Source organism: Vicia villosa, unplaced genomic scaffold, assembly GCF_029867415.1.
Source record: "Vicia villosa cultivar HV-30 ecotype Madison, WI unplaced genomic scaffold, Vvil1.0 ctg.001990F_1_1, whole genome shotgun sequence".
NCBI lineage: Eukaryota > Viridiplantae > Streptophyta > Magnoliopsida > Fabales > Fabaceae > Vicia > Vicia villosa.
The window spans coordinates 290,214-306,920 of NW_026705802.1; the positions used below are offsets into that span (position 1 = coordinate 290,214).

The window sequence follows — 16,707 nt, forward strand, 5'->3', positions numbered from 1 at the left end:
TTTTTGATAATTCAAAATTTAATTTATGAAATTCCTTTCTTTTTTTTGCTTGGAGGGACATTGATTTATGCTTCTTTTATTGCTTTTTATAGTTAGGTTTGAACCTTTCAAATTGACTTGTCTACTAACTTTGTTTTGGCCCCATTTAAAACCTCTTATGTTCTGTCCTTTTTTCTCTCACCCAATAGTTTTTGCCATTTTTATTTCTAAGTTTGTTCTAACCTTGAATGAAACATGGCCATTGAACTTTGCTCAGAAAACTGTGGTGTTTCTTCAGTGAGTCCAAGAATTTCATTCTCTCAGGACTTTTCACAAACAGATGCCATACCTGTTGAGCAACACCCCTTTAGATCAAATTCTTCTGGGTTGAATTCAAGTATTGATTTTGATTTCTGTGTCAATCAAACTCTCAACCTTGAATCATCTTCAGCTGAAGAGCTTTTCTCAGATGGGAGAATCCTCCCAGCTGAAATCAAGAAAAAGAAACTACCTTTGAAGCAACCATTAGCAACAACTCAATCATCACCATCACACCCTCCATTGAACCCTTCAAATTCTAGCGATTCCAATGGCAAAAGCTTGAGAAGAGAAAGCTCAAAAGAAACCTCCAAAGAAAGCAAGTATATGAATGATGAAGTGTGTGAAAAACAAAGTTCAAGTTCAAGTTCAAAGTCATTTTGGAGTTTCAAGAGAAGTAGTAGCTGTGGAAGTGGCTATGGAAGAAGCTTGTGTCCATTGCCACTTCTATCTAGAAGCAATTCAACTGGATCTACTTCAAGTGTTAAGAGGAATTCAATCTCAAAGGATGGTATTAGTATTAAGCAAAATTCTCAGAAACATTCTTCTTCAACAAGGCTTTCAAATTCATCTGGGCCTAACAGTTATCTTAAACCTCCATTGAATAAGAGTCATGGATCTCATGGTAGTGTTAGAGTTAATCCTGTTCTTAATGTTCCTTCTGCAAATTTATTTGGTTTGGGTTCAATCTTCTCCAACAATAGAGATAAGAGCAAGAAAAAGTAGCATTGTTTTTAAGGATTAAATATGTTTTGAATCCTTAACTTTTATTATTGTCATTTTATGAGGATTAATGACATATTTAATTTAAATATATTATTCTACTTATTTATGCATGTAGTTTTTATTTTGATCAAATAGTCTAATGAGTGAAATCGACTTCTTAAAGTTGAACAAATAGAATATCGCGGGTTCAAACTCAAACATCTGCATCTGATGTCTCAGCATAGTTATCAACTGAGTTGGTTTAACGGGACTATATGTGTGATTCTTATGCATCTGATGTCTCTGTACAATTATCAACTGAGTTGGTTTAACGGAATTATGTGTGTAGTTTTTATGCATCTGATGTCTCTGCATAATTATCAACTGAACTGACGGGTACTATGCGTGTGGTTTTTATTAATGAACTAGTTGGGTTTTACCATGTGATTAGAAAAATAGATGTGTTTGGAAAGGTGGAGGGTTTGCATCAAGAAGGTATAGAGGAGGTGTGAGAAGGTGATGGACAAGAATGGCATAATGCAGGATTTGCACATGATTTGAGGGCACAAAATGACAGGTAGATGTTGTTTTCATGGAGGTCCCTTTGCTTGTGTTTTGGTTTATTTGCTTTTGTAAATACATTGATTTTAATTAGTTTCTTTTGTTTTTGTTAGTTTGGATCTCTCTTATTCTACACATGTATTAGTTTGAGTCTCTTTTAAGAGGCTTAATGGAATAACTTGATTGCATAGGTTTGGTTTTTCTCATTGCATAGATTGATTAACAATATGATTAATTGCACTTCTGATCTCATAAAAATAGACTTCTCTTTTTAAAAATCAAAGTATTTGGTTTATTATGTATAATCTATAAATCTCTAGAATAGGCATAATCAAAATACATTAATATCGTGAACTATGAAGCATAGGCATTATCCTCTAGTAGTTTCCTTCAGTGGTGGCCCATAATTCTTTTAATTTGTCGCTTCATTCTTATTAAGATTAATTGTTTTTGGGGTAGGCCAGTTTCCTCTTGTTTGGTATCAATAATGATTAGAATTGATGGTGTTTTTATTATGAAGAAGAGGAAGAAGTAAAAGAAGAAGAGAAATGTTCATCTATTAAATTGCTAGGGGTTGTATCCGCATTGGAGCCTTTTAGTTGTTGTGATTGTAAGTTCAACTATATCGCTCTATTGAGTTTTACACATTCATTATAGATTCAACATCCATTATATAAGATTGAACATAGAGAATATATGAAGAGAATATTGTGCTTTAATGGTGAGATCAAACTCAACTAATTAGAAAATGAGTTTTCTATCTTATTTATACATATGTATATGAAGGAGGAGAAAGGAATCCGTTAGAACATCAATCAGTATAAAAAATTAAAGAGGAACTAAAGTAAAAGATAATGAATATAATTGGTATTAATGCAGTTCAACTAATGAGGTCTACATCCACAACAATAGAGTAATTATAGTTCATTTTAATTATGTGATAAATTAGAATTACATTGTTATGAGCAATATATATAATATTATGTCTTAAATTACAATAATACCCATGAGTTGTATAGAGGGGGCTATCTCCCCCACACCTGTTAGTTACCGACCCACAATAAACAATTAGACCTAAAACACATTTGAAGTTTCTACAAATTGTGTTTCTCTTTATCTTAAATGAGTTACACTTAACAATTTTCATCTCGAACATCAAACCCATATGAAGACTCCATGCATGACGATGACATCCTGGCAATTAAGGAGGTACAACCCCTACTAAACGCTGAGAAATATGTAACAAGTCTAACTAATGCTTGAACTTATCATTGACATTTTTGTCAACATAATAGTTGCATTCTCTAAGTATGACCATTTTCAAGTAATATATCTCAAGATGCAAGTGACAATTTGATTTTGTGAAATTTCACATTAATATGCATGATCCTGACGTGGTACACCTGATTGTTTGCCGAAAAAATAACACTCGGACTATCATAATGCAATCAAACTGCATCTTGCTTAACACCCAATTCTCTAACCAATATTGTAAGCCATAAGGCTATTTGGTAGCTTCACCTTCCCAAATGTACTTTGCTTTTGATGTCGACGTGGCCACTATGGATTGAACGAATGATTTCCAGCAAACAGATCCTCCAGCTAAAGTAAAGACATATCATGCTGAAAACCTTTTATTATTCATATCACCAGCATAGTCAAAATCAACATATCCTACAATTGAAGGATCACCATGTTCATGATACCATAACCCATTGCACCCTTCAAGTACTTGTAAATTCATTTGACTGCTACTCAATGACATTTTCCTAATTTGAACATAAACTTACAAACTTGACTTATAACTTCAACGGTAACTACTCATCAAAAATAACATCTTTGTTGATTACCATCTTATTTTTAATCAAATCCTATAACTTGAAACACTTGACACCTTTTGTGTAAGCGACGAATACACGCTTCTTTATTTTTGGATCTAGTTTGGATTGATCTTCACTGAATATATGCACATAAGCTGGATTCCAAAAAGCCTTAAATTTTCAAGATCAATAGGATTATCAGTCCACACTTCCTCTGCAACCTCCCCCTTCAAATAAGCATGTGGTGACTTGTTGGTAATATAACATTGCGTGTTAACTGCCTCTTCCCAGAAACTTTTTGATAGGTCAACATTAACCAGAGACATCTTTTTTGAACATGTGACTCCATACAGAAGAGGGTGTGAGATGTTGATAAGTTTCAAATTGTAGTTATTTTTTTATATAGTTTTGTGGTACTTATCATCTCTTTTTCCTCAACTAGTGCGTGAATGCGTACGTTTTCGTTATATTTGTACATATTACGTCTTCGAGTTTTCGATTTATTTATGTAACGTTTGATAGTTTTTCATTCATTTTGTAGGTATTCATTCATAATTGGAGCATCGAGTAATAAGAGCCGAATGCTAAGCTTCAAGAGACACGTGATGGTAATGACGAGTATCGTAGGTTGAGTGCAACTGATCGATAAGTTTAAGTTTGTGACGAGTGAGTATATTTGCATGCCTGATAAGTTATTTCTCTCCTAAGAATGTGTTTATTTTTTCCTGTCTATATCATTTTACCTTTTGAACATTCAAACCCAAGCTCGAAACCATATAAACCGTTGAATGTCATTTTCACCATCTCTGTGGACACAATATTTCCCGGAGTAAATATTCCAAATTTGTTGTTGCTTACCGCTATACAACTTCAACAGTTTTGCGGTATTTATCGTCTCTTTTTCCTCAACTTGTGCGTGAATGCGTACGTTTTTGTTATATTTGTACATATTACGTATTCTTCGAGTTTTCGATTCAATTATGTACCGTTTGATAGTTTTCATTCATTTTGTAGGTATTCATTCATAATTGGAGCATCGGGTAATAAGAGCCAAAGGCTAAACTTCAAGAATGCAATGTTTAGCAATCCATCAAAGAATAAAACTCAAAATAAGTATGATAAAAATAATCAAATTGGTTGCAATTTATTCATTTTTAGATAGAGCATTGAATAAGTTTTCCAACGCTTTGAATCGGACGCAAATTGGAATTAATGTTCTCAAGTTATGGACGAACTCTGCTATCACTAAGCGAGATCAGCTGGACATAAACACGTTAAAGGGGCCAAAATACCCATTTTTTAAGTTATGTTTTGGGGTATTTGTTCCGAACTCATCAACCTTCAATTTTTGGTCTAGAGAGCTTAGAAAACAACATTTGAGCTTGCATCTGGATGATCTGAGGTCTAATTTCTCATCGAATGGTGTTGACAAATCAAGAAATGTATGGTTCCTCTTCTTCTCTTATTTTTGTAATCTCTATTTGTTATAGTTTGTATGTAACTTTACCTTGATTATATGTATATTTATTGCTCGTGGTATTGTATGAAACTCATTTTACAAATTGATGTTGATGATTGCTTTCTTTATCTGAGTTTGGGTTGTTGCAGATTTAGGATGAACATCTATTGGGTTTTAATTCTAGAGATAGATTAAGGCTTGGTATACACTTGTGTATCGGAGCTTAATGCTTCTGTGTTGTTCGTGTTGTGCTGAGAAATCATCGACGCGAGGAAAATGGTTGATTTCTCACTTTGCGTTAGACATAACCTCTATGTGAGTGATACGTGATGATATTGACGAGTGATTTATGTTGAGTAAAATTGTGTAGTAAGTTTAAGTATTTGATAGGGTTGTTGAAATGCAAACCCGAGAGTTCTCTACTTTTCGAAGAATGAAATTCTTTTTATGTTCATAAATTTAATTCCTGCATTTATCGTTTTAACATTTTAACCCAAACTCATTAACACGAGAAATTGTCGAACGACAATTCAATAGCACTAATCCCTTTGGAGACGATATGTAAAACTAAATAAATACTTACTTTTTGCTGCCGCTTCAACAGTTGTGGGGGTTTGAAAAACTATAGTTTAATACAAAATTACTTTCTAAATAAGAGTTTTAAATCATTTTTAAGAAACCGTTTGATTAAGAAACAAAAAAATCAGATTAAATAAAATAAGAAAAAAGTAAAAGAGATTAGGGAAGAGAGAACAATACCATTTATTCATAGAGGTTCGATCTAACGAAGTGACCTACTCCTCTCTCCAAGAACTGATCTTAAGAGTTTCCACTAATTATTGAGAGCTTTTAGAAGGTAAATCCCATGAACCCCCTTATACAAGGAAAATGAAGTTTCGGGATTACTTTTAACCAAACATCGAACAATAGAGTAGAGAGGTAAATCCTAACACCAAACAGCAAACAAAGCTTCGAGCGGTTAGTCTTTAATTCAAACTAAAATTTTGTATGGACTTATCTTGAACCAAGCTAGATTTTTGAAATAGTTGTTGTTCGCGTAGGTTATAACACATGGCCAGCAATGACGGTGTGATCTTCGGTGATGGTTGAGAGAAAAAAGGGGTTATACCAAAAAGGCACTCCGATGCCAAAGTAAGAAAGAGAACAAAGGTACAACAGAAAGTATGAAATTTTGGGTAAAGTTTGAATTACCTTGCTCTCTAGGTGTAGAGGGCTGTTTATATTATTCTCTTTAACGTATGAATAGGTCATGCTATATTTTGGATTGGGCGCGTTTCCAGGGCCCAAAATATAGGAGATAGTTGAACAAGTCTTAATGTATCCGGGCATCCTGAACTAGCCATTGGCGGGGACGGGGGAGTTAACATGCCCAAATGATCCCTTGATATGAGGAGGCTGTCCTTCAGACGTGCTCGGTAGGTGGGAAAAAGAGGATTGTGGACTCTGTTTTCTCGAGCGAATGGGTCAATGCTTATTGGGTCATTTTCATGCTTATGAATGGGTTGAGCCAATTCTGATAATTGGGCTGGTCCAGAACAGTTGTCCTCTAAACTGAACTAAGATTTTATAACAGGATGAACACGAAGCGAATCGAGATTTTATAACCCGCGTAGATATTGAACCAACCAGATCCACCATCAACATATTAGATTCTAGCAAAAGAGAAACTGAAGGTCCAATACACTATGAAAACAAAAAATCCTCGATCCACTATAGGTCCAAGTAGAGAATAGAATTATGAAGTCAATCCATGAAGGTGCAAGAGTTCTCCCCTGCCTTACCCAAAAACTATTTAATGGCTAAACAAATGCACTGTTCATCCACTTACTTCGTTGTTATTGTGACCCAATTAAAGATTACATCATTACGGGCTTTTCAAATATACTAGATGACCGCATGCTAAATCATAAGGTAGCTACCTCTCAACCTAACTCTATCTCCTAAAGAAAGAAAATATTGAAAAAGCACCCTAAGATCTTGTTGGATAACTACCTACCTCCCCAACCACCTTAAAAAACTATACCATACTGAGGAGGATATCTCACGAGTAACAAAAAGGTGAGAAACTGACTCAGGTGGAAACCCACAGAATGGACAAACAAGCCTACTAGTATCCGATAACCCTCATCTCCTAAATAGGTTAAATCTAGAGGGGAATCTATCTTGCAAAACTTGTTAGGAAAAAACTAAGATCTTATAAGAGGCCCAACTATGCCAAATAAGGAAAAGGATATAATTCTCAAGAAAAATAAGGGCCATATAAGAAGATAAAATCACACACACACACACACACTCTCTCTCTCTAGACAAGGTAAGCGGAGGCCACTAAAAAGTGATATCTACAATCTTTCAAATCCACTTATTTATGTCCCAGGTCAGGATTCCACTAACAATAACTCATATGTCACCTACTAGTCCTTTTTATTGAAGAGAAACAAAGAAACTACCAGGAAACCTTGCCTTAAGGCTTGATATCCCTAATCAAGGATCCTCTCAAAATAAAATGTGATAATCCAAAACCACTTTCCTAGTAATCTACAAATTTCTTTAGCCCCCAAAAGAGATATCTCTTTCAACCAAGATGAAGACCTTACCAATTTGCATAAATTGAATATCCGCTGGCAATACTATTTATAAATCTTTACTTTAATACCCGAATAAATTGCCAAGCCATAAATCAATATTCTTCTAATAAGCCATATTGAAGAAGGAATATGATGCATGATTATTTTTGTGTGCCCGTAGTATCTGCTAATAAGCATAGAAGACCATGGATTATTGATAGCCAACAACTTTCAACAAAGATATAAACAACCAATTGTGTTTATTATTTTAATATATCTCAAACCAAGACTTCCTTCAAACAAATGCGAACAAATAACTTTTCATGATGGAGTAATCAACTTTCTACTGCATATGGTACTTGTCCACACAAAATTTCAAACGTAAGAATCTAGTTTGTTAAGAATATTAATTGGTCATTTGTAAATCCTAAGACTATACGAAAGCATTTCTTATATCCCTGACTAGACCAATTGAATTCTACCCATCATAGAAAGAAGATGACCTTTCCAAGTAGCTAACATGGCCAATACTCTATTGGCTATGATTTGAAGATGACAAGTTATAGGCAGGGCCAGCCCTGGGTCAGGGCAAGCAGGCCCACAGCCCAGGGTCTCCAAAAATAAAGGGCCTCATAATATTTTTGTTTTGGGCTTTTGAAAATATTAAATAAAACATTATATAAAATACAAGTTTAGCAAACTTTCAAATATGTAGTTATACTACGGATAATTAATGGCAAGCCTATAACTTATAGGCTTGTCTATAACTATAGGAACTCCAAGATAATTAATGGTGTTTGTTCCATAGTGAATTCAACATATTTGCAATATGCGTCAGCTTAGATCCAGAAATATCTCTACCATAAAATTTACATTTAGTTAGACTAATACGTTGATCAAAATTCTAACTAAAATCTAACTATTTAATTAATATGTATTGCGTATATGTAGTGTGTTTAATAATTAAAAAAAAATGTCTCATTAATCTATTTAGTAGTCAGAAAGACATTTCACTTAATCATTTTTTTAAGAATATAATATTTAATTTCTTCTATTTTAAAAGATAAAATTCAAATCATTAAAAGACATAAAATAATAATAATAAAACTTTTTAAAAATCCAAAAAAATCATTTTTGTCCCAACAATGCATTTTAAAATGTAATCAAATCAATTTATAATTGATAGAATAGATACAAATTTTGTGCTGATGTATCTTAGAGCATCTAATGAAAGTTGTTGATGAGCTTCATAAGCTTAAAATTTAGTTCTTAACAATAGTATCATTGAAGTAGGTTGAGTTGGCAGGGATGTTAATATATATTTTATAAATAAATAAAACAACCTTAACACCGAATATATTGACATTGAAAGGGGTGAATATCACCGAAAATTTGTAGTTGCAGCTACCATGCATAGGTTTCGTAGTAGCCTTTGCATATATTAAATATTCAAATACAAGGGCCGTAATTAAGCTATGTTCTATATAAAAGTATTATTTAGTAATAAATAAATACATTTTTAAATTATAATGTATATACAAGAAATTACAGGTTATATCAAAGGTTAATATTCTTAAGCAAATATTTAACTATTACTTTATGAATTGTAATCATTGTGCTGTGCTCATTGTTGTTTTATAAATTTAAAATCATCATCACATTATTTGAAGTAAAATTATTTAATATTATTATATACAATAAGCTAAAATCAATCTTAATTCAAAATCATAATGCGGTAATTTGAGATTTTTTACTAATAAATATATTTAATATTTATTTTTTATATTTAATATAAAACTCATATACCAACAATTGATATATCAACAAATATAAACGACCATATAACTTATATTCCAATTGAGTTAGGCGTGAAACTAGCAGCAAATAATAATATAAAATTCTTGAATTGAAAGTAGCAGCATGAAACTAACCTACGAGTGAGCAAAAATAAATATAAATAAAAATATCTTTTCATAGTAATTTTCTTCTTCGATGAAATCTTATCTATTGTTCTCCTTGTAACTTATGTATCCAACATATGATATATTTATTAAATACAAAGTTTTGAACAACAATGACAACTTCGAATATAAGTATCATGAAATTAGAATAGTTTAGTTAATGCAATTTAATGGATAGTTGTAGTAACAAGAGAAAAATGAAAATTGGATATATAGCATGTGATATGATGGAATAATTACGTAGGCAAACACTGTCTATGTTAGCAGGAAAACATATGTTTTTCTGATCTGCCGTGTACCAAATGAAATGGGGATAGAAAACTTTGAATTATTTGATGAGAAGTAACCTAGCTAAAGGGTAAAAGCAGTAGGACATGATGGCCCAAACAACAATTTCATCTCTATTCCAACTCTCTTTGACGAAAACAGTCCACATTTTATGGTTTCCCAACTCCAAGACCACCACCATGTGATCTCATCCCTATCAAACTATACTTTTCTTCACATGCTACAACAATGTCTTTAGAATTATACTTTAAAGATAACATATTAATCGTTAAATACTCAGGCTATTTTTGAGAGTTTGGAGGAGAGATAAAAGAATTTCGAATTTTTTTTTAAAATATAAAGAAATTTTTTACATTTAAAAAAAAAATGAGAACAACTTCTTTACCCATCACAAAAAGATGGGTAGTGTATCTTCCACCAATCAAGATGACACCATTTAATATTTATGTATTTAATTATTTATTATACAGATTAATTGTTTGCTGCTTTCAATGCAATTTACACTAAAGATAACCTTACCCAACTTTTGAGTTGGGTAAATAAGAATTCACCAAAAAAAATTTGTTTAGAATGATAAAATAGTGTTTATCATTAATGTATATTTACTTTTTGAAATACTATAACAATAAAAATTATATTTGAACATTTTTTTAAGCCCTTCAAAACTCTATTTTAATATAAATTTTGAGTTTCTTCAATTTAGAGGATTTTTTGTGCTATGAAGAAAATCAAATCCTCCAAAACCCTCCAAATTAAAATCTTTCTATTATTTTTCCTCAATCCTTCCTATTTTTCAAAGTCTTCCCCTTCCTTTTCCTCCAAACTCTCAAACATAATCTTATAGATTATATGTAATGGCTGGTCATTTACATACGCATCTATAAATTTGGTGTACTAACGACCGTTCTATCGATATCTAATGGTTTAAAATATTTTTTTTAGTTTTTTAATTATAATTAGAATTATAAACTTAAATTTAAACGGTTAGATATTGATCGAATAGTCGTTGATACATAATGCGTGAATGTGTGTATCAATGACTGTAGAGAATCAACATTTCAAAATTAGTGGTTTTTTTATGATTTTTTTTAAGAGACAACTTCACTATTTATCACAAAAAATTAGATAATCTATCTTCAACCAATTAGATAATAACATTTAATTTTATTATATTTAATTATTTATTAAATAGTTTTTTTTTAACATTTCCAAAATATTTTATTTTAAATATAGTTCTATCTATCTTTTTGTGTTGAGATAATGTTAAGACTCTCACATCGGACAATATATGGCCTGAACATGTCCTTATAAGTGGGGGCAATTGTAAGTATGGTTGGGCCTAACTCAACCTTACAAAACTGGCTTGTAGGGTTGAGTTAGGCCCAACCACATTTCTTAACATGGAATCAAGAGCCTCGTTTAAGATTTGGTGGGCCACCTTCTATGGTTTCCGCTATTGGGTCACCCACCATTTATTTCCACGCTCCAATTGTCTAGTCCTGAACGTGAGGGAGTGTGTTAAGAGTCCCACATCGGACAATATATGACCTGAACATGTCCTTATAAGTGGGAGCAATCCTCACCCTACAAGCCGGTTTTGTAGGGTTGAGTTAGGCCTAACCACACTTTTTAACAGCAATCCTCACCCTACTAGCCGGTTTTGTAGGGTTGAGTTAGGCTCAACCACACTTCTTAACATGGTATCAATAGTCTCGTTTAAGATCAGGTGGGCCACCTATTATGGTTTCCGCTATCGGGCCACCCACCATTTATTTCCACGCTCCAGATGTCTAGTCCTGGGCGTGAGGCGGTGTGTTAAGAGTCCCACATCGGACAATATATGGCCTGAACATGTGCTTATAAGTGGTGGCAATCCTCACCCTACTAACCGGTTTTGTAGGGTTGAGTTAGGCCCAACTACATTTCTTAACATTGTATCAAGAGTCTCGTTTAAGATCCGGTGGGCCACCTTATTTGGTTTCCGCTATCGGGCCACCCGCCATTTATTTCCACGCTCCAGTTGTCTAATCCTGGGCGTGAGGGGGTGTGTTAAGAGTTCCACATCAGACAATATATGACCTGAACATGTCCTTATAAGTGGAGACAATCCTCACCCTACTAGCCGGTTTTGTAGGGTTGAGTTAGGCCCAACCACACTTCTTAACATGATATCAAGAGTCTCGTTTAAGATCCGGTGGACCACCTATTATGGTTTCCGCTATCGGGTCACCCACCATTTATTTCCACGCTCCAGATGTCTAGTCCTGGGGCGTGAGGGGTGTGTTAAGAGTCTCACATTAGACAATATATGGCCTGAACATGTGCTTATAAGTGAGGACAATCTTCACCCTACTAACCGATTTTGTAGGATTAAATTAGGCCCAACCACATTTTTTAACATATAATAATTCAAAAAATTATTGTAATGAATATATGTAAAATCACAATGTTAATAAATCGTGACAGATAGTGTAATAAATTTTTAGTTAGTGAGACCAGCAAGCTTTACAACAAAATAAGAAAAAAATATGTAAATGGATGGAGTTACATATAAATAATGTCACCGTTAGAACAAAATATAAGATAAATTCCAATTTTCTTCTTCCAGTACCACGGTACACTACGTCTTCTATTTATTTCTAGTTAAACAGGAGAAAAATAATTTCCATTAGGTTTCATCTATTGGTAAAAATAGCATAATAGTAACTTACCTAACTTGTACTATAATTAAATTACAGGTACTTACTCATATGGTAAAACTTTTACTTCTCTCAATTCTTTCTAAACTTTAAGTTCGGTGAACGGAGAATAATTTAGAGACTTAGACACACATGACAAATATTTGTAGTTGTGAGATTTTGGATCAAATTTTAGTTTTGATAAGGTCAATTTTTTAGTTCGAGAGAGATTAAGCATGTTGTCGATGTTTGTTCGCATGTTGATATCGAAGTCCTGTATGTTGTAGTCGAAGTACGCTCAGACATGAGTAGTTGGAATGCTATGATTGTTAGCATATCGAATCTGACCTGTTTGTTTTGCCCAATTATTTAATTTAACTTGTAGTTTGAGTTAGCTTAGTAGTCTATAAATAGACTAGTTCTCTATGGTTGTTGAGAGAGATTGATTATTGTTATTCACTTATAATCTTTGAACCCTTATTGAGTAAGTGAATAGAAAAACAGTTATAATCAATTTCGATTTTTTTCCTTCTTCTCTTTTTCTCTCTTTCGTGAAAACATAATAGGATTTCTTGTATTTGTTCAAGAAACTCAATCTTTCTCATAGTTTTGGTTTCTTCTTGGCGGCACTCCGTTACAACAAACTGGTGCGGTGAGCGTGGAGAAGAAGACGTCGTCAACGAAATATGAGATTGAGAAAATCACCAGTGTGAATGATTTCGGTTAGTGGCGCTTGAAGATGCAAGCCTTGGTGGTTTAGCAGGGTTTGCTAGAAGCGTTGAAGGGAGTCGTAACTATGGATGTTGCGCTAACGAAGAATGAGAAAATGAAGATAGTAGAGAAAGTCCACAACGCCATCGTGTTGAGTCTTGGTGATAAGGTTCTTCGGTCGGTTTTGAAGGAGAAGACGGCGGCAGGTGTGTGGACTGAACTCGAAAGTTTGTACATGACCAAATTGTTGGTCAATCGCCTCTACCTGAAGCAAGCTATGTATTCATTCAAGATGAATGAAGACAAAGTCTTGGTTGAGCAGTTAGATATGTTCAACAAGGTGATTCTTGATCTTGAAAATAATGATGTCAAGATCGATGATAAAGATCAAGCATTGTTGTTGTTATGTGTTTTACCATGTTCTCATGCTCGTTTCCAAGAAACTCTCTTGTATGGAAGAGATTCCTTGACCTTTGAAGAATTTAAATCCGCCCTGTAGTCTTTGACTTGAACAAGTGGAATGAGCATAAACCATCGTATGTTGGTGAAGGTTTGCCCGTTAAATGTAAATTCTCGAAGAAAGATGGTAAGTTTGAAAAGAATGAGGGTAAATGTCAACATAAATCTTATGGTGGTGATACTTTAGCAATTAGGTGTTATCACTGTAAGAAGAAGGATCACACGCGAAAGGTCTTCCCTTATCAACAGAATAATCATGGTAGTAAGGACAATGGTAATGCAGCCATTGTGCAATATAATTTTAAATCATCTGATATTCTAGTAGTTTCGAGCAGAAATTCAAGCAAAGAATGAATTTTGGATTCATGTTGCACTTGACACATGATTCCAAACAAAGATGTGTTTGAGGAATTTTGTGAACAAGATGTGGATCAGTACTACAGGAAAACAACAAAGCCTGCAAAATTGCAAGAATTGGATTTGTAAGATTCAAGCTCCATGATGAGCAATAAAGATATTGACTGATGTCAGGTATGCACCAGATCAGAAGAGAAATTTGATTTTTCTTGGTGAATTCGACAAGAAAGGATATGTTTTCAAAGGAGAGAAAGATATCCTATGGGTAGTGAAGGGGTCGGAGGAAGTCTTGAGAGGCATCAAAAGACAAGGCATGTATACAGTATACCCTTGAGACCCTGGTTGTAAGTGGTTCCGTAGATGTGGTGTCCATAAAACCTGTGTCGAAGACTGAGCTATGGCACAATAGACTTGGTCATGTTAGTGAAAGAGGCTTAGTCGAATCATCGAAACAAAATCTTTTATGTGGTGACAAGGTCGTAAAGTTGGAGTTTTGTGAACCTTGTGTATTTGGAAAATCCTATAGGATGAAGTTTAACAAAGGTAAATAAAGAACACATAGATCTCTTGATTATATTCATGTTAATGTTTGTGGGGCTGCAAGGTGTCCTTCACACTCAGGTGCAAGGTATTTTCAATTTATAATTGATGATTATTCAATAAAGTTATGGGTATTCATTTAGAAAGTTAAGGATACAAATTTTGAAAATTTTGAAAGTTTGAAGACTCTGTTCGAAAAGTAAACTGGCAAGAAAGTCAAGAGGTTGAGAATAGACAATGGTCTTGAATTTTGCAATGATACGTTCGACAGCTATTATGTTGTATCTGGTATTCCAAGACACATAACTACTACAGGTACTCCCCAACAAAATGGTTTAGCTAAAAGGTTTAATGGAACCATTTTGGAAAGAGTTAGATGCATGTTGGTGAGTGTTGGATTGAAGAAGGTGTTTTGGGCTAAAGCTGTTTCGACAACAACATATCTGATAAATGATATCCCTCTACTTCCTTGGGGAGTAAGACACCTAAAGAAGTCTGGTCAGGACATCCACCTAATCTCAACAGACTTAGAGTATTTGGTTGTGTAACCTATGCTCATATTAGACAAGATAAGGTCGAACATGGAGCTCTGAGATGCATGTTCATAGGGTACCCTGAAGGAATCAAAGCTTTTAGGTTGAGGTTCCTAGAACAGGGTCACAAAAGAGGTAACACAAGTCGTGATTTCGTTTTCAATGAAGCGAGAAATGTCTATCAAGAAAATTGATGATGTTGGTCGAAATGTAGAGATCTCTAAAGAAGAGCAGGAACAAGAAGGGATTCATGTTAAGGTGGAGCATGTCAATGCTGAAATCCAAAACCTAGATGAAGTCGACGACGAAGCACGAGATGCTGAAGAAACCGAGGAAACTCTCATGTCGTACTGACGCGGTTTGGGATACACAACTAAGCCTAATTCTGTCAGGGTTATTTTCAGTCATTGCACCTGCATTACAAACAGATACAGAGAAAAATAACATGTTAGGAAAAATCCAGCAATTTAACCAAATTTCAATCAAAGACAAATTCGGAGATACATCTCTAAAATAGTTCAGAAAGAATTCAAAGGTGCATCTCCCAACAAAGTCGCGATTTTTCCAAAATGGAAGAAACGCCATTGCTACTCTAAACTCCAAAAAAACATCTAATGCATGTCTCTTTTGGCTACCTATTTCGATTTCACACTATCTAATGTAACTTAAACAACTTATTTTTCCTTAAAAATCATTTAAAACAATAAAAAAACATAGGGATTTTTGAAAAACTTACAAAATCTAAGTTGTGGATGAGAAGCTTGAATGGAGTGAGAAGCTTTGTAACAAATGAAGTAGAATGCAGTGAAACGCTTGGTTGGATGAGAAGCTTGAATGGCTAAGGAAGAACACCAGATAGATTTTTTTTAGCAAATTAACGGCTTCACGTTAATTTGTGATGAAAAATTTGTGTAAAAGGTGCGTCCAGAGATGCATCTTTGAATACTAGGAACAATTGTGACATTTTACGGTGGTGTGGGGGCACCATTAGGGGTGGGGAAAATAACCCCCTAAATAGGATGAATCTTCCAACCACCCCCCAAATTGAACCTTAAAAATACTCTTGCAAAATTTAATTAAAAAAGAGCGAACGAAAAATCTGATAGTGTAATTAAAAATTGGCAAAATACTCTTTTCGGTCCCTTGATTATACCTCAAGGTTCATTATGGTCCCTTATCTTTAAAAAGTGTCAAAGTGATCCTTTAATTGTTCAAAAAGGTTCACGTTAGTCCTTTCCGTCCAATTTTTGCTAACGGCGTCAACTTTTCCATGCTGGCATCTGACGTGGCGTTGATGTGGTACGTGTGACATGTGTTCATCATGAAAGGGCATCAAAATTATTATTAAAAAAACAAAAGTAATTTAAGAAACTTATGCCATTCAAGTATTCATTAAAAAAATATTTTTTATAAAAAATTTGAAACAAAACTAATTAAAGAAAACTAATGATTTTTATTTATTCAATTTTTAAGTTTAGTCACATCTATTTGGACTGTTCATCTTTTCCATTTGCTTCTAAACTCCATTAATCTTTCTCATCTTCTTGAAAACTCCTTTCTTTCTCACATTATTCTACAAATATTAAAAGCACAACAAAAGGATTAATTCCTCCTCCATTTTAATTTCTATTTCCCTCTTCTATTTTGATTTCTATTTCCACTCCAACCAAGCAAATCAACTAGTAATCTCTTCTAAATAATCTCTACAACATGCAATAGCAACTCAATGAAATCTGGATTATTGTAGATCTTG

General features: G+C 33.8%; 1 protein-coding gene across 1 annotated transcript; it reads left to right on the plus strand.

Moving 5' to 3' along the window:
* The first annotated feature begins 63 nt into the window (after positions 1–63).
* Positions 64–1,111, plus strand: LOC131637407 (uncharacterized). The gene has a single exon (XM_058907994.1). The coding sequence runs from the start codon at positions 235–237 to the stop codon at positions 1,021–1,023; it is 789 nt and encodes a 262-aa protein (XP_058763977.1). The 5' UTR covers positions 64–234; the 3' UTR covers positions 1,024–1,111.
* Positions 1,112–16,707: the final 15,596 nt, after the last annotated feature.